The following is a 19,008-nucleotide window of genomic DNA, read 5'->3' on the forward strand; positions in this document are numbered from 1 at the left end:
AAAATATTAAATCAAATATGAAACAAAAGAGTAAAATGGATTCCAGTCAGATGAGAATAAAGCATCTGCATTTGAACCCCCACCGCAGTAGTGTTGCACGCAGTAGTGTTTTTAACGAAGGCCAGTGTAAATTAACACAAATAATAGTCTTAGAAATTTGCACCTTATATAAGAAGGTGTGCTACATTTACGTTTCTAAATAAGGCACATTGTAAAATGCGCAGTAAGCAGTAATCAGTTTCCCAGCTCTACTGTCTCTCTCAAACGTCATAATCGTGTACAATCATGAATGTATAGCGGCACCTACTGGCCAACATATTTACAGCGATTCGATACTCGAAACCTCAAGAGTGCATCTCGCTACTGCTGCTCTACTCCTCTGTTTTACATTAAAATATCACCATAGTGTAACATCGCCAGCTTCATATTTGAAAAAAGAAAAATATCAGAAACAAGGAAAGCTCTTAGATCATCGCACACATTAGACTCTTGAGAGACTCTTGCCATCGACGTCAACATCTAAAGCGGATAATGCTTTGCAAAGTCACAATGGTGCTTATTCTCATCCTGTGTCTGGCAGCCTGGGCATTTATATCCAGCTTTGCCCTCTCAATGTCCTCTATGAACTCAATGTAATAAGGGTTGTGTTGACTCGGGGAAACTGAAAAATATCGAGTGGTCAAACATTAATTGTATATTTAGTTCTCGAAGACACCGAGTCATTTATGCTTTGCGGTTTGATAGAGAGACCAGCAGAGACTAGTGTTGGTCATGTATCGTTGTCTTATGAGTTTTTATTTCCCATTATTCTCAATGGAGATTCTCATTACTGTAATACAGTCATTTTCAGTGTATAACAGTAACAATGACTGTAATACAATGATTTTAGAAACCAGCATAAGCTAAAGGCAGTACAGTAAATACTCTGAAAAGACGTCACCTACAATTGTCACCTCTGAAATTATTTCTACTTTGTTCAACCCATAAAATTTAATTTTGTTGGTTTAACTTAATTTGTAGGGTTGAATTAGTTAGATTAAATACTATTTTTGACTCGAATAAAACCAGGTCATTTAGGATGTTGCCTAATGAAGCATATATTTTTTTAATTACGTTACAAAAAAAAATTAAAAAGAATTCCCAAAAATGAAAATTCTTTCATCATTTACTCACCCTCATGTCATCCCAGATGTGCATGACTTTCTTTCTTCTGGTGAACACAAGCAAATATTTTTTTTTGTAGAATATTTCAGCTCAGTAGGCCCATACAGTGCAACTGAATGTTGTCCAAAACATTGAAGCTCCAAAAAGCATAAAAATGCAGCATAAAAGTAATCCATAAGACTTCAGTGGTTAAATCCATGTCTTCTGAAGCTATGCAGTATGGCAAGTGTGGATGAGAAACATATAATTATTTAAGTCTTTATTTTTTTACTATAAATCTCCGCTTTCACTTTCAAAATGTGAAAGAAAGTGAAAATGAAAGTGGGGATTTATAGTAATAAGTTATTTTTAGGTCTTTTTTGCTATTCATATTCCTTTAAAATGTATTTGTATTATAGTGATGAGAGTGAGATTGTTCTGCATTATGGCGAGGAAAATGTTAATTGCTTGCTTCACTGTCATGAAAATAATCTCATGATGCAAAAAATAGGCTTCATTTTCTTTAAGTTAAATAAGTCATATTTTCTTCTTTTGAAAGAAAATTATATTTTGCATCAATATATAAACAATTAAGCCTATTTTTGTAAAATTACTGTTATTTGCATCATGCCATTTAAAAAAAAAAAAAAATAAGTTTGCATTTGACAGAGACCAACGAACAGATTTTCAACAGAAATATATTTTACCATAAAAAATTTAATTCAAGACTCCAACTTCTTTGACAGAATTACAGAACAAGAAACAAAACATCATCACATAATCCAAAATCTACATGTATATTAATTTGATATGATCAGCCCCGTGATTAGTACAAAATATTCTCTTTTGCCTGAATGTTATCATGAATCTCTGAAAAACCAAGCATGTCTTGGTGACAATGAAAAAACAACAGGAAATCATTCATCCAGGATCACATATGCATGACAAACATACAATGCATTTTTATTTACAACACTAGGTGTCCACTTCAGTCCATGTATTTTTCCACTCTGTGTCAATACAAGTACGAAGAAGACAAGTGAACCCCAGTTCTGGCAAGAGGTCAAAGGAACTATAGGATAACAATTTACTATAGGATGACATTTTCACCAAATACAAAAGATTTTGTTTAATTACACTAGACAGAACTGTCTAGTAGGCTTCTAGTATTCCTCAATATTGTGTTCTGGAAACCTACAGGCAGGTAAAAGGCAAGATATTCTGGGAAGTGAGCCCAGAGGTCAGCAGGTGGCGTCAATAATATTGTCGTCCATCTGGTGGCGATAAGCTACTCGCGCTTTATGGGAAAAATACACAGGACGCACAGCGTTTTCCTCTCCATCATAACCCCAGGAGACTGTCGGAGAGAATCCAGGCTGCACCTCAACAGATGGAACTACAGTATGAGAGCAAAGAGAGAGAAAATTATCCCTTTGAAAAGAGTTCAGAAAGACAATTTAACTTTAATAATAAGATATCAGGACAACTTACCAGCCGGAGGAGGGCACAGCCTGCCTTTACCCCTGTCTTTACAACGTTTGTACCAGGGAAAACACTGCAAGACCTTCTTACCCATGGCTGTGTGTGGAATACCAGATCTAGGGAGAGAACATAAAGTTATTGAGTGATGAACGTGTTGTTCCACTGGCATTGCCGTGCAATTGTGTTTGATCCTTCAAGCTTATCTCACTACTCAGACCGGAACATTAGCAGAAAGGTGAAAGTGGGAGATTGTTAATAATGGCACAGAGAAAGAAAGACCTCATTCATCCTGAAAGGGTTCATTCTCAATTGTGTATCCAGGCAGTAAAAGTACTATATTGAATGAGGCACATATTTGTGTTCTCTGACCCACTTTAGAAGGCTGGAACACCTGATTGAAAGCAAACAGCTCTGAGACCACAATCAGTCGAAAATGATATTCATAAATCTTACCTAAAAGAAGGAAAATGTTAAATAACAACAGACCACTTTTTGACTTTGCAGAATGGGACTATAACAGATTTTGTTGTCTAATAGCATTAAAACAGTCTATAATGAATTTAATGAACGAAAGAATGAATAATATTAATTAATTTTAAAGTTTAACAATATTCAAAATATTTTAATTTAGGCTTCATTTATTAATTTAGCCAATGCTTTTATCCAAAGCAATTACAAATGTGGAATACTACAACAAAAGTGAGATGTAGATGCCACATTCAACATTTTGAATTATATTTAGATTCTATGTGTGGTCTACATATTTGTTTTTATCCCTCAAACATAAAAAAGTAAAACATATTTAATTTGAAACCTTAAATGTTCATTTAGTAGAAAATGTATTTTACATAAGCGCCTAACCAGCAAACACAGAGTGTTCCCTCTAATGCTAGCATATGGTTAACTAATGGTTATTTTTAGGTTTCATTTTTATAACCATAAACTAACCTTCCTAGAACATTGCCGGGAGGTTTTGTGGGACCATCTACAAATAACGTATATAGAACCTTCTCTAAAGGTTAATTTTAGGTTTTATATTTATAACCATGAAGTAACATTTCCAGAATGTTGCAGGGAGGTTTTTGAGTATCATCCTGATAAGAACACACTTTACACTTTATTGAGCACCACAGATGGATGGCTGTTCAGGAATGAACGACTGATGTACAAATCCCTTGAGACTGAGAGGTTTTGTTGTTCATTGAAAAGTATCTTACATAAAACGCTTCCAAGCGGAGGTTAATCCATTATTTAAGAAAATCAAACTAGAGTGACTTACACGGCGCTGTCCAGACCAACACTCATGACGGAGATCAAATTAGATAAACGTGTGTTTACAGCATCAAAGAGAAAACACTTGGCAAGGCTGTACCATGACGTATCATTACATCAAAAACTGATATAACAAACTATAAAACTACAATAAACAACATTAAGATGTACATGCCATGGTCTTTGTGTTTTAATTGTCAGTTCGTCTTCTAACTTATCCTACAAGCAAGGGTGTAGCCAGGAAATTACTTTTTGGTGGGCCTCAATAAAAATGGATGGGCCAAATTTTTACCTAAATGTTTTTTATTTTATTTTTTTACCAGTTTTCCTTAATAACAGAAAAGTGGTGCATTCAAAAAGTTCTTTCACACTTTCAGAAATCAGAATTTATGCATTTTTAAAACTATTTTATCAATATATATTTGAAGTCAAAGAATAATCAGTCATATTCTGGGTGGGCCTTGGTCTAATTTGGGTGCCCCATGCCCACCCCCGCCCACACTTGGCTACACCACTGCTTACAAGTAGGTTAATAAAACAGATTAGGCTATGTCAATTTACACTCAACATTCTTGCATACTAATGACCCCACAGATAGAGACAGCGATGCAAATATTAATTCAGAAGTTTATTTTCTTGCCCAAACTATGACAACTTCCTTTATATGCCTAATTGACCGTTGGCTATCATGCACGCACCTTTCTGACACTTTAAAAACCATCTTACATTTGTTTTAAAACGTACCTGTTGAGGATCAAAACGGTCCGTTTCTTATCCAGTAATCGGTAGGACGTGCAACGTCTGAAACTGTGGCTCCATGAGGTTGTTTTCTCGCCGGTCCCTAGAGAGATCGTGTCGGGGCAGCGAGCAGCGGATACTGATGCTGTAATCGACTCTACACCGTATTAAAGCTTTGATTGAGCGTGCGCGGAACGGCATGGAAAATTTCCACCGGCTGAAGCTTTAAATAACTAATCCTGCAAGCCACAACAAAGCTTCAAACCTCAGATGTGACTTAGTACATTTTTTAAAGATAATATTTATGTATTTATTTATATCCAGAAAGTCTAAAGTGCACTAAATAAAGAGTGCCAACATTGCTTTAATGGCAATTAAAGCTGGGGAAAATTGTTGTCCCCACTTTCAGGCAGATAGCCAATCAGTGAAATAGGTGTTCTGAGAAATCACTCTGGTCACTGTGACAGCCCGATTGCTGTAACAACAAAAATAAATAAACTGACAGACAATCAAAAGCCTGATGGAGGATAAAACGAGTGAAAAATTCCCATTAAACAAGGGCATTGGGCAGGGCCATAGCAAGGGATTCTGGCCCACATGACTGTATATTGCTCTGTTGCCCCAACTATTAAAGAAATACAGTTTCGAATTTGTTTTGGGCCCCCTGTACCTATGGGCCCCTATAATCGTTACCACCTTTTTCACCCCACTATAGCTAAGGCTTTGGCATTGGGTCATATTAAAGGCCCAGGATCGTATTCAAGAAAATCTTAATAAATGAAATGAAGAAAATGTTATAAATAAGAAAGTTCTTAGGATAAATTAGAAGGTAAGAAGGTATCTAGTTATGCTGACAGTTTAAGAAAAACATAACATTATTTTTGGGAATACAAAATATTCATAACTTTTTTCTTAAAGAAACATTCCAGGTTCAACACAAGTTAAGCTCAATCAACAGCATTTGTGGCATAACGCTGATTACCACAAATAATAATTTCGACTTCCTCTTCTTTAAAAAAAGAGACAAAAAATAAAGGTTACATGGAGACACTTAAAAAGAAAGTGCATGGGGCCAATTTGAATTAAGGCAGAAGTCAAAACTGATTGAGGTTAACTTGAATTGAACCCGAAATATTCCATTAAGTCAGATAATAAGAAGAAATGACAGTTATTTAAAGGGACAGTTCACCCAAAAATGAAAATTCTCTCATCATTTACACACCCTCATGCCATCCCAGATGTGTTGAGTTTCTTTCTTCAGAAGAACACAAATTAAGATTTTTAGAAGAAAATTCAGTTTTTTTCAATGCAAGTGAATAGTGACCAGAAATGTAAAGATCCAATAATCCCATAAATGCAGCACAAAATATCCCATTAGACTCCAGTGGTTAAATCTGTATCTTCAGAAGTGATATGATACATGTGGGTGAAAACAGATTGATATTTAAGTAATTTTTTTACAATAAATCTCCACTTTCAAAAATGTTGAAAGTGGAGATTTATAGTAAAAACAGACATAAATATTGCTTTGAATGTAACTACAGAGCTGAAAATTCTTCTAAAAATCTTTGTATCTGTTCTGCTGAAGACAGAATTTCATACACATCTATCCCTTTAAGAAGAATTGTATTCTTCAAAAAGTTTTGTGAATACAACCCCAGAATTTCATGGAGACATTTGACTTAATAAGCAACCACCTGATAGCGTTTCCACCCAGAACTTCAAGCAACCACTTAGCAACCACCCAAAACATCCTGCCAACTCATATGAATGACCAGCTTGCCACACATTAACCTTTTAATTTTTGATAATCCATGGAAATATGACAGGAATGTTTTATTCATTGTAAGATTAGTAACAGGTTTATACAATAAAAAGAACATTTTAGAAATTTTAAGAAGGTTTCTTAATGTACAGACAGTACTAAAAATGCAAAAACATGTTACAAAGGAACAACGTTAAAATAGTTCATTGATAAAATATTGGTAAAATGATTAATTAGTAAAAAATAAAAAAAGTTTCCCCCTTTTTACACCACGCTATAGATCCAGTTAAAAAAGGCCAGAATATTTGCACAAATTAAAAAGAAAGCAACTTTGAATAAATGAGAACTTTTTTTTAAGTTTAACAAAACTGCAGAGAATGTGGCTTTTATTTTACTCATGATTTGTCTTGGCATTAGGCCTATACATTTTCTGTACATGTATGTAATTAATGCTATTTCTATTCACAGTAAATTCAGCAGGCACTTTCTTTAGTAATTTGTATTTTAAACCCACACACTACCCTTTCTCTCACTGTCTCCTGCCCCCTGCTGGCAGCAGCCCCCTAGGCCCCGATGACGTGATGCTGGCAGGTTCTTGTAGACAGCACGGCTGTAGGGAATGAAGCACAAACCCAACTGGAGGTGGTGTGCCATCCTGCAGTATGCAGCCAGGGCCAGAACCAGCAGTGGAGCCAGCAGTAGGAAACCCACTACCAGCAAAGCCACACAGCCTCCATCATCCAAGAGATCTGAACAGTAGACGTTAGTGCCATGGCGCTGAACCTTTGGAATGGGCAAAGAGAGGCACGATTTGAGAAGAGAAGGAGGGAGGAGACTGAAAAGTACAATAAAATTATATATTCATTCTTCCATGAAACACAAATGGAGATTTTTGGCTGAATGACAGTTCATCCACCATTCATGTTCATTTTATGGTGACCGAGACTAAAGCCCAAAGTATACTTCGGTCAGATGCGAACGCTGAGCGTTCCCACAAATCTCATCATCAGCACTGAACTGTCTTGTGCCTGGAGTTACTTGCACTAACTAGTGGTTGACAAAGTGGCAACACTCACATTTGAGCCATTGTTGTCACGAAGAAGCACTAGAAGAAGATATAATTGCCACGAAACATCAGGAGCTGAAGGTAAAAACAACAACAGTGGATGTACAAGTCAAGAGCACCTTTGAGGAGGTCTGGACTCTGGAGATACCTGCATTTGTATTACTCAATTCTGAAGGAATATAAAGACATCGTTATGTGTCTTAATCCCTGGAGAGAATGTCCAGTGTCTCACAGGGGTCATAATGCACATGTGGCAACCGCCTGTGTATGCGCACAGTTATATGAAGTATACTTTGACAGGCGTTCGACTGCACACAGACACTGAGTGTTCACGTCAAACCCGAAGTATACTTTGTCTGCCTCTCTGTCTATCTATCTTTCTGTATGTCTGTCTGTCTGACAGATCTATCTATCTGTCTGTCTGTCTATCTATCTATCTTGTCTGTCGGTCGGTCGGTTTGTCTGTCTGTCTGTCTATCTATCTGTCTGTCTGTCTGTCTGACAGATCTATCTATCTATATATCTGTCTATCTATCTATCTAATCTGTCTTCTTCTGTCTGTCTGTCTGTCTGCATATCTGTCTGTCTGTCTGACAGATCTATCTATCTTGTCTGTCGGTCGGTTGGTTTGTCTGTCTGTCTATCTCTCTGTCTGTCTGTCTGTCTGCCTGACATATCTATCTATCTTGTCTGTCTATCTATCTATCTCTTCTGTCTGTCTGTCTGTCTGACATATCTATCTATCTATCTATCTATCTATCTATCTATCTATCTATCTATCTATCTATCTATCTATCTATCTATCTATCTATCTATCGGTCGGTCTGTCAATCTATCTATCTAATCTGTCTGCCTGTCTGTCTGTCTGTCTGTCTGTCTATCTGTCTGGCTGTTCTTCTGTCTGTCTGTCTGTCTATCTATCTATCTAATCTGTCTGTCTGTCTGTCTGTCTGTCTGTCTGTCTAATCTGTCTGTCTGTTCTTCTGTCCATCCATCCAATACATTCCAATTTTGCTTAGTGTTAAATAGACGTACGCATGTTTCCTCTGTTTGCATTTGTGACTCAAGTGGTTGTCTCAAGTAGTTTCAGAGGTGGAGCACGTTACATTTTGAAAAAATTATTAAGATGAATTTACATTTTTATTTTATTTGGAATAATGTGCACAGGTGAACCATGCAAAATAACAGGAATGTGCAATGTAAATGTAATGATTTCATGTTGACTAAGACAATGTTGTGTATAAATTAGAAACTAGACAATGTATCAGTCTCACTCCACACTTACTGTTGAATGGCAAAGAAAGCCAAAAACGACCATGACAAGTGACGGCAAGAGAATGAGGCCAAAGATAATTGCAGCAAGACCCAAGTTGAGAGTGGCAATGATCAGATTCTGTGCTGTCACCAGAACAGAACAGGCCCAACAGTCCAAAGAGCCCCTCAACTCCATAGGAGGATCATTCACTGCACTGCCTGCTATTGAGTATGGAGGAGGAACCACAACCCCTGAGCTGGACACATTTGCTGGTGTGCTCGAGGAGATGGAGCCAGTGTGATGGAGATGGTGCTGAGGTAGTTCAGACTCCCCCTGCTCAGTATAAGGCTGGAGGGAGACAGGTTTCTCCAGGGTGCCATTACGGGAAAGACTCATCTTGCCATTCATCAGTCTGCGGGGTGTGATAGTCCAGTTTTTGGCTGGTAAAAAAAAAAGGGGGGTTAAAATGCTAAACATCTTACTTTGTTAGGAGTAGCTATAATGAATACAGTGAGACTGATGGCCACAAAGAGCAACAAATCCTAAAATAGCCTTTAAGTCATGTCCAACAGCAATAAAATAACCATAAAGACATATTTAATTAGAGGAAACTTTTAACACTCATTTTTGGTCCTGAGAGACCCCAGGGCCATTTAATAATCCAAAATGAATCCTTAAATTTGAAATATCTGGTTGATACTATACAGTTAAAATTCCTAATTCTATGAGAACTGATTTTAAACAACATTTTAACTTGAAAACGTATCGGTTACCTAACGTAACCTCGGTTCTCTCTAGATGAGGGAACGAGTATTGCGTAAGCTAGCTTACTCTACGGGAAAGATTAATCTTTTCTGAGATATTGAAGCCAAAAAATTATCCTTAATTTTGTATCATTTGTCAACGCAGTGCAGCAACTGCAGACCTTGAGCGGGCTAGCTAGCGAGCTCATTGGTTGCTCTGCGGCAACTGCTGCAGCCTATAGACGAACTTGGGCGAACTCGCGTCCAATGAGAGGCGTCCGCGCGCTTACTGCATCAAAGCCCACCAAAATGGGCGTGGCTAGAGTGCATATAAGCGTAGTTCGTAGGCTGGAACCCTGGTTTTCATTGAATGAAGCAAAGTCGCTCGTGGCGCGAGCACGGCCGGCTACGCAATACTCGTTCCCTCATCTAGAGAGAACCGAGGTTACGTTAGGTAACCGATACGTTCTCTTACGAGAGGTTCTTTCGTATTGCGTAAGCTAGCTTACGCTACGGGAACCCATTGTCAACGCCGTGCGCGCCAAGCATCCACTGCATGAGCCCCGGGGGTGGGGGGACCTGGGGGAGCCCTTGTGAGTGGGGAAATAATATTTGGCCGGCAAGAGTGCGGGCCAGTGTGTGTGTAATACATGAGCACATAGTGGGAAGGGAACGACAGAGCGGCGGTGCCGGTCTGTGTGGAATGAGTCCCATCAGTGCAGCTCACCAGGGGAGCTGTAGCGTATTAGTTTTGCCTGCAGGGCGGGCACTTCCAGATTGTAAAATCTGACAAAGGTGGAGGGGGAAGCCCAGCCCGCTGCCACACATATGTCGTGAATGGAAATCCCGCTGGACCATGCCCACGATGAGGCCATGCCTCTAGTGGAGTGAGCCCTAATGCCCAACGGGCATGGCAGGTCTTTTGACGCGTATGCGGCAGCAATAGCGTCCACTATCCATCTAGACAGTGTCTGTTTCGAGGCGGCGAGACCTTTGGTGCGCCCTCCGAACGAAACGAAAAGCTGCTCAGAGCATCTGAAAGAGGCGGAGTGCGCAGTATACAATCTATCGGATGCTGGCAGCGCCGATAGGGAAATGACCTGTGCTCTGATAGGAGTACCGATCACCTTGGGAACATAGCCGTGTCTAGGCTTTAAAATGACCTTTGAGTCACTTGGTCCAAACTCAAGACACGCAGCGCTGACAGACAGCGCGTGAAGGTCTCCCACACGTTTGACTGATGACAGGGCAGTCAGAAAAACGGTTTTGAGTGAAAGGTATTTCAAATCCACGTATTGAAGTGGTTCGAAAGGGGGGGCTTTCATAGTTTCGAGAACTATAGAAAGATCCCAGATAGGAACCGATGGGGGGCGCGGGGGGGGGTTCATCCTTCTAGCTCCCTTGAGGAAGCGGATGACCAGCTCGTTTTTTCCCAGTGACTGGCCATGCAGGGGTTCAGCGAACGCCGCGACGGCCGCCACATACACTTTGAGCATGGATGGGGATCTGCCCTTATCCAGCAGCTCTTGTAAAAACACGAGCAGCGACGACACCCCACATGTCCGTGGGTCCAGGTCTCTGTCGGTGCACTATTTTGAAAACACAGACCATTTTGACGCATAGAGTCTTCTCGTGGAAGGGGCTCTAGCGTGTATGATGGTGTTTATCACCCCTTCTGGCAGAGCGACGGGTAGTCGTTGATCACCCACGCGTGCAGCGCCCAGTGCTCTGGGTGGGGATGCCAGATCGTGCCGCGAGCTTGAGAGAGGAGATCTGCTCTCACTGGGATGGGCCACGGCGCTGTCAGTGACAGCTGCGTAAGCTCTGGGAACCATGTCTGATTCTCCCAACGCGGGGCTATGAGGAGCACCGAGTGACGCGTTTCCCTGATCCTCTGCATTACCTGTGGCAATAGCGAGACGGGAGGGAAGGCGTAAAGCGGGCGGTTGGGCCAGTCCTGGGCCAGCGCGTCCTCGCTTTTCGAGAAAAATATTGGGCAGTGAGAGTTCTCTTCTGACGCAAGAGGTCTATCTCTGCTCTGCCGAATATGCGCCATAACTTCTGGACTGTTTGAGCGTGCAGGGACCATTCCCCTGGAGGAATATTGTCTCTGGACAGTCTGTCTGGGCCGTCGTTCAGGTGGCCTGGCACGTGCGTCGCCCTCAGCGAGCGCAGGTGGCACTGGGACCAACTCAGTATGCGTTTCGTCAGATGGAAGAGGTTCCTGGATCTGACACCGCCCTGACGGTTTAGGTAGGATACCACAGATCTGTTGTCCGAACGGACCAGGACGTGGTGACCCTGAATGACCGGGAGAAAGCGCACAAGCGCGTACTCGACCGCTATCATTTCCAGACAATTTATGTGAAGGAGCTTTTCCTGAACTGACCATAGGCCAAAAACCGGAGAGCCCTCGCAGACCGCGCCCCAACCCGTGTTGGACGCGTCTGTCGAGATGACTTTTCGGCGAGATACAGCTCCCATCGTCACTCTCCGCTGATACTATTCGGCCACTGTCCAGGGCTGCAGAGCTGAAATACAGGTCTGAGTCACCTTGATCGGCTGGCGGCCTGTGGCCCAAGCCCGGCGAAACGCGCAGGTGTTTAGCCAATGCTGAAGCGAGCGCATGCGCAGTAAACCCAGCTGAAGTACTGCTGCGGCTGAGGCCATGTAACCTAGCACTCTCTGAAATTTTTTCAGAGGCGTGAGGCTGTTCATCTGAAAGGACGCGGCTAGTCGCTGAACACAGCACGCGCGCTGTGTAGATAAGCGAGCCGTCATTGCCACGGAGTCTAGTTCTATTCCAAGGAAGGAAATTGCCTGACTGGGCTGTAGTGAGCTCTTGGTCCAATTGACTGCAAGACCCAAACTGTTCAGATGGCTGAGGAGAACTGTTCTGTGAGACAGAAGCTCCGTATGTGACTGTGCCATAATCAGCCAGTCGTCCAAATAGTTCAGAATTCGCAAGCCCTGACTCCGCAGGGGTGCGAGCGCCGCATCCATGCACTTCGTGAAAGTACGGGGTGCTAAAGACAGGCCGAACGGAAGGACGGTGTATTGATAAACCTGGCCGTCGAAGGTGAATCTCAAGAATGGCCTGTGACGGGGATTTATCTGAATCTGAAAGTAGGCATCTTTCAGATCGAGAGAGATAAACCAGTCCCCCTGGCGCGTATGCGCGAGGAGTTTCCTGATTGTAAGCATTTTGAACGGTCTTTTTGCAAGCACCTTGTTCAAACCCCTGAGATCTAATATTGGTCTGAGGCCGCCGTCTTTCTTGGGAACAAGAAAATAACGGCTGTAAAACCCCGACTTGCTCAGCGAAGGCGGCACTTTCTTTATGGCCCTTTTGCACAGAAGGTTTGCTATTTCTGAACGAAGCATGCAGGCTGCTTCCGTGTTCACAATAGTTTCGAGCCGCGCTCTGAAGTGGGGAGGGCGGCGATCGAACTGTAGCAAATAGCCCTGTTTTATTGTGCTTAACACCCATTTGGATATCCCTGGGATAGCTTCCCACGCTTTGAAGCGTAACGCTAGAGGGTGAATGGCCAAATCGCCCTGATTGCCGCACACAGCGCGCTGAACAGAATGTGTGAGCGCGCTTACTGTGCTTATGCATGACTGCTCGCAGACAGCAGGGACAGGCTGTTCTGTGAGTGACTTCCCGATTGAGGTGAATGGGGAAAGAGTCACATCTGTTAAGTGACGCGCGAGCATAGTCATGGGCATGGGACTTACATACAGAGAAGTGTTTGCTGGCCGTGTGACAGAGCGGGCAGAGAATGGGCGCGCGCACGTATTCGTGAGCGCGTTTATTGACTCTAACACTCGAGCGGGTTGTGTCCGCTTTATGTGAGTGGGCTCTGATCGGGACACGGGAAGTGTAATGCTTGTGTGTAGAGGTGAACACTGGATTGTGGGCACATTTTCTACACATAAGGCTGGTCGTGTGACAGAGCGGCCAGAGAAGGGGCGCGCGCACGGATTCGTGGGCGCGTTTATTGACTCTAACACTCGAGCGGGCTGTGTCCGCTTTATGTGAGTGGGCTCTGATAGGAACACGGGAAGTGTAATGCTTGTGTGTAGGGGTGAACACTGGATTGTGGGCACATTTTCTACACATAAGGCACGTTTGCTCTTTACAAGATTTCTTTGGGTCGCCGTGAAAACGGCATTTGAGTGCAGGCAAGCGGGCAGTATCACCGGCTTGTTGGCTGCTGAATCCACCACTGTAGTAGCCTGAGAGAGGGGGACTGACAGGGGGCGAAGCTTTGACGGTGGTCCTGAGCCGTCGTTTTTTATCAACAAGGCTAGGAGGACTTCGGTTGCTCAGGTTTCAGCGCAACCTTAGACCGAGGCCCGCGGGGGGCAGCAGTCTGCGGCGGCTGTCTGAGCGCGATCGAGGGCGGCCGCCCTGTCGACGCTGAGAAGTCTGACTTTGTTGAGCTGGGCGCTGTGAAGAGGCTCGTTGCAGGAGGCTGGTCACGTGGGCGGCCTGCAGAGGAGCTAGCGCGACGCGGCAGGAAGAGGTTCATGGCTTGGGTGGCTTTCTGGACTTCTGAAAAGCGGTCAACAATGCCACTCACCGCGGAGCCGGAGAGACCGGTCGGAGAGAGCGGTGCGTTGAGGAACGTGGAGCGCTCTGCTTCTCCCATGTCGGCTAGCGTTAGCCACAGATGTCTCTCGGTCACAGTCAGCGAGGCCATGTACTTCCCTAGAGCTTGGGCTGCAGCTTTGGTGGCACGAAGGGCGAGGTCCGTCGCGCTTCTTAGATCTGTAACAGCCTCTGGGTGCCTGCCTTTCTCATCCCACTCCCGAAGAAGGTCCACTTGGAGGATCTGTAAGATGGCCATGGAGTGCAGAGCAGATGCGGCTTGGCCGGCGGCGGAATAGGCGCGGCCAACATAGGCGGAAGTCGCTCTGCAGGCCTTAGACGGGAGCACTGGCTTAGACCGCCATCTCGTGGAGGGCGGGCAAAGGTGTGCTGCTACCGAATCCTCGACCGGGGGGATGGAGGAGTAGCCCTTGAGTGTGGAGTTCCTGCAGGAAGGGAGCGGGCCGGGCCGCGGGTGTTGCGCGGCGACGGCTCTGAAGAAAGCAGCCGTCGAGTCTGTTGGGAGCCTGCTCAGGGGGCGGTGACCACTCGAGCCCGAGGCGGTCGACGGCCTGTGTGAGGAGGCGTGTTAGTTCCCCTTCGACTCCGGCGCGGGTCCTGCTGGATTCCTGGGCCGAGGAGGAGGCGTGGGAGCCTGACCACTCCTCGCTGTCCGAAGCCATGATGGAACAGCCCTTTTCCTCCGCCTCGTCCTCCGAGATGGCAGCAGTGCGGCCGCTGGGCGGCAACTGCGCGTCCCGGGGGGGCGGGGAGGGTGAGAGCGATGCTCGAGGGAGAGGCTCCGGCGAGGCAGTCGCTTCTATCACCGGTTCTGGGAGCCTTTGGGAGCGGCGCTTTTTCCTGCGCGGCGGAACGGAAGCTCCTCGCAGAGGTCGCATCCGCCTTCAGCGAGGGCGAGCTCTGCATGCCCCAGTCCCAGGCAGAGAGCGCAGATGATGTGGCGGTCTCCGGCGCTGAGAGGGGCGCGGCATGAAGCGCAAGTGGTGCGAGGCATCTTAAAAAAGACGCTCGTTACTCTTTTGTGAAGTTCGTTAAGAACTAGCTTGCTCTAAAAAAAGGATACGTCGCCGGATGGCGTAGCTCGCAGGATGGCTGAAGGTGGCGGAGACGGCCGGCTTCTTCGAGCGCTGTCCAAGCTTGCTAGATGCCCCTCGAACGGCGACGCGGCTTCCAGTTCAGAGATGCGAAGAGCTTCGCTGAAGAGATGAAAATCAGGGTTCCAGCCTACGAACTACGCTTATATGCACTCTAGCCACGCCCATTTTGGCGGGCTTTGATGCAGTAAGCGCGCGGACGCCTCTCATTGGACGCGAGTTCGCCCAAGTTCGTCTATAGGCTGCAGCAGTTGCCGCAGAGCAACCAATGAGCTCGCTAGCTAGCCCGCTCAAGGTCTGCAGTTGCTGCACTGCGTTGACAAATGATACAAAATTAAGGATAATTTTTTGGCTTCAATATCTCAGAAAAGATTAATCTTTCCCGTAGCGTAAGCTAGCTTACGCAATACGAAAAGAACCTCTCGTAAGAGAACACACATCCTCAATGAAACATGTTACATTTCTTATACATTTGGGGTCTCAAAGACCTCAGATATAAAACATGAATATATTCAGTGAATTTTCTCAATGTTACTATGTTGAAAAACCTATAAAGCCTATAAAACTGTTGCCTTAAGAGCCAGACCTAACCTCAAATTAGTTTTCTTTGTGTAACATAATGTAGTCAGGTTGATTCCATGTTAAACAGACTTCGATCAAACCAGCTAATTTAGATGTTACCACTTGAAGTACACTTTTTATGTTAATTGTTTTTCTCAGTGTAATTTGTGGCAAAACAGAGGGAAAACTTCAATAATATCTGCCTGCTGGGTTTTAGCCCAGACAAAGTTATTAAACGAATATTCTGCCTTCTATAAGTTAAGCATTTGTGTCATAATGTTGATTACCACAAAAATGAATTTTGACTCATCTATCCTTTTCTTTAAAATGAGCAAAAAATCTAAGTTACCGTGAGGCACTTACAATGGAAGTGAATTGGGCCAATTTATGAAAGGTTTAAAGGCAGAAATGTTAAGATTTTCATTTATAAAATAACTTGCATTCATTCTTCTATTAAAATTTGTGTATTATTTGAGCTGTAAAGTTGTTTAAATCATTATTTTACTGTTAATACGTCTTCATTGCAATGAAGTTGTAAAATTGTCTCTAACTTTAAACAGAAAAGGTTATTAAGCAATTTTATCACACTAAAACTATTTTGACATGCATGTTGTTTACGTCTTGTGGCTATACTTTTGAAACAGTGAGTATTTTAATGTTACAGATTGCCCCCATTCACTTCCATTGTAAGTGCCTCACTGTAACTCACTGTAACTTTTATTTTAACAAAAAGTGAGTCAAAATGTATTTTTGTGGTAATCAATTTTATGCCACAAACTTCTATTGAATTGAATATTACTTGAAAAGAATTTTTCAGAAACGTGAAGATAAGTGGGTAATCTTGTAGCTACAACTATTATTTTTACACATAAATCTCTGGGACCCCAAAGATAACACAGTAAGGTCAGTCTCAACAGAACATGTTTATTTTTCCCTAAATTCCTGGTGAAAGGTAAGGAAAGTAAACAGAGATAACTAACAGTGAAGAGTAGGAAATGAAGCCCCCAACCCCCCATCTTCAACCCCACCCGATCTCCAGGATGAGTTAAAAAAACAAAACAATAACAGCACTCTCAGGAAACCCAGTGTGCTGACCAGAGCACATATAATAACTGCGGAACCTCAAAAGAGCAACGTCCTCAAAACACTCATAAATAGCCCATAACAGCTTGTTACAGATTAACAGTGAACATTTAGACAAAAGATTATCAGGAAAAAGTTTGTTTGGCCTTAATTTATGCTGTTAAGTCACTGACAGAAAGGACTCATAGTCACTTTGATCAAAAATATATAAAGAACTAGTAACAGCGAGGACAGATGTTACAGCAAAAATGCTGTATGTTCTCACAGAAATCTTTCAATAAATATTTTCACTATTTCTGCTTTGATTGCACTTCACTTTAAATCTCTAACAGAGCTGGGTGGTCACATGGGTGCTCATCCTTTCTTGGAACAAGTCTTTTGTGTAACCTTGGTTTTTTATGTGAGTAAATAGGATGTCAACCTGCCATGAATAGTTCAGATGTTATCAAGAGCTTGATTTAAAAACATTTCCCACATAATATAGGAGCAATTTGTGGTGACCTTGAGGTCCATCTTCAATGGACTACAGTCCTTAAGTGCCTCAATGTTATTTAATAAGAGGCTGTAATTACCAAAAACTCTACATTGAATTTTTTTTTTCTTCATTTTTTCATTGAGCAAACGCTTTTATACAGACTCTCATGATGCTGGTTCATGAGTAAAGAGACAGAGTCTAAGATACTTCAACTCATAAATATCAGTTTAAAGTTTACAGCTCAACTAACAAAGCTAAAAAAGTGAACAAAGTATACTTAGTTTATGTATAAAGTACAGCTTCATTTGACCTATATATGCACTCAAATATAAGTGATATCAGCTCTTTAGGTCCTAGAATCAATTTACAGTGCTATTTACAAAAATTCAAACACAATGCAAAGCCCAAAATAATCCATACTTACTTTAGAGCAATCAAATTGACTGTTCGCTCCCTTCAAATGCACCTTTCCTCCTGTTGAAAACTTTTTTTTATTTTCCTTCACCCGTGCAAATCCCTTTCATCAAAGAAGTCTATAAATCTATACTTTTCTCCAAAGAGATTTATATGAGTTTTATTCAACAAGTTCTCATGTGTTAAATCCAGTTGTCTACCTGCAGTAATTCCACACACTCTCTCTGTGTGAAACTGAACACTTTGGAACAGTCAGTCTTCTATTTCAACTCTTTCTCTTCCTCCTTTCCTGCTCTGCTCTTTCCTTCCTTTGACGAAGATCTCCTGCCTTGGCAACTTGGATTTATCTCTCCACTCCCCCTTCTCTCTAAGCCTCTCACTGCTCTGACTGGGGTATTTAAGATTGAGGGGTGTTGGGTTGTGGGGGAACGTTATCTGGGCCAGGGTAGATATTTTGCTTTCCTGAGGAATACTATCAAAGGGTCATGACCTGTACTCCCTTCAGTCTCCATAAAAGAGTGTGTGCATACCAATATGGACCAGTGCTAACTGATCAAATAGCAAAAAGTGGTGCTTATAAATGCACTGAACATGCTGAATCATGAAACGGTCTGTAACAAAAAGTTAACACTTTTAATACAGTTCTAGGCAAGTTTATTTACAGCACATATCATACACAATGGCAATTTAAAGCACTTTACAAGAAAAATAAAAGACATGTAAAACTCAATTTAAATCATATAAGGACAAATAACAAAAAGTCCTTAAAAGGATAGTTCACCCAAAAATGAAGGGTTTTTTTTACCCAATAGGTGGAGATATGCTCAAAGAATGTGATTCGCCAAAAACAAAAGAAGAATGTGAATCTGAATTTGGAGATTGATAGATTGATAGTTTCTCACACACACCCATTATATCGCTTCTAAAGATGCATTTAACAACTGGATTCTTATGGATTACTTTTATGCTGCTTTTATGTGCTTTTTGGACCTTCAAAGTTTTGGTCACCATTCACTTGCATTGTATGAACCTACAGAGCTGAAATGTTCTTCTAAAAATCTTTGTTTGGGTTCTGCAGAAGAAAGTCATACACATATGGGATGGCATGGGAGTGATGAGAGAATTTTCATTTTTTGGTGAACTATCCCTTTAAAGTTTAATTTAAAAATAGATTCAAATTAATATAAATGTGACTAATATATTTTCAGCATTTTTAATCTTGGTTAACATTCATTTATAAATATACTTTTGGTCACTATAGTTCTTGTTAGTTCATAAAATAGTCAAATAACACCTTTAAAT

At 42.4% G+C, this 19,008-nt stretch overlaps 1 protein-coding gene across 1 annotated transcript; it reads right to left on the reverse strand.

The window, feature by feature from the left end:
* Positions 1–1,872: 1,872 nt before the first annotated feature.
* On the reverse strand, positions 1,873–18,005 carry tmem88a (transmembrane protein 88 a). Its single transcript, XM_052117538.1, has 5 exons — positions 17,717–18,005; positions 8,752–9,161; positions 6,922–7,183; positions 2,635–2,741; positions 1,873–2,539 (listed from the first exon to the last, which is right to left on the reverse strand). The coding sequence occupies exons 2-5, from the start codon at positions 9,127–9,129 to the stop codon at positions 2,432–2,434; spliced, it is 855 nt and encodes a 284-aa protein (XP_051973498.1). The 5' UTR covers positions 9,130–9,161; positions 17,717–18,005; the 3' UTR covers positions 1,873–2,431.
* Between the last annotated feature and the right edge of the window lie 1,003 nt (positions 18,006–19,008).

Source organism: Xyrauchen texanus, chromosome 44, assembly GCF_025860055.1.
Source record: "Xyrauchen texanus isolate HMW12.3.18 chromosome 44, RBS_HiC_50CHRs, whole genome shotgun sequence".
Lineage (NCBI taxonomy): Eukaryota > Metazoa > Chordata > Actinopteri > Cypriniformes > Catostomidae > Xyrauchen > Xyrauchen texanus.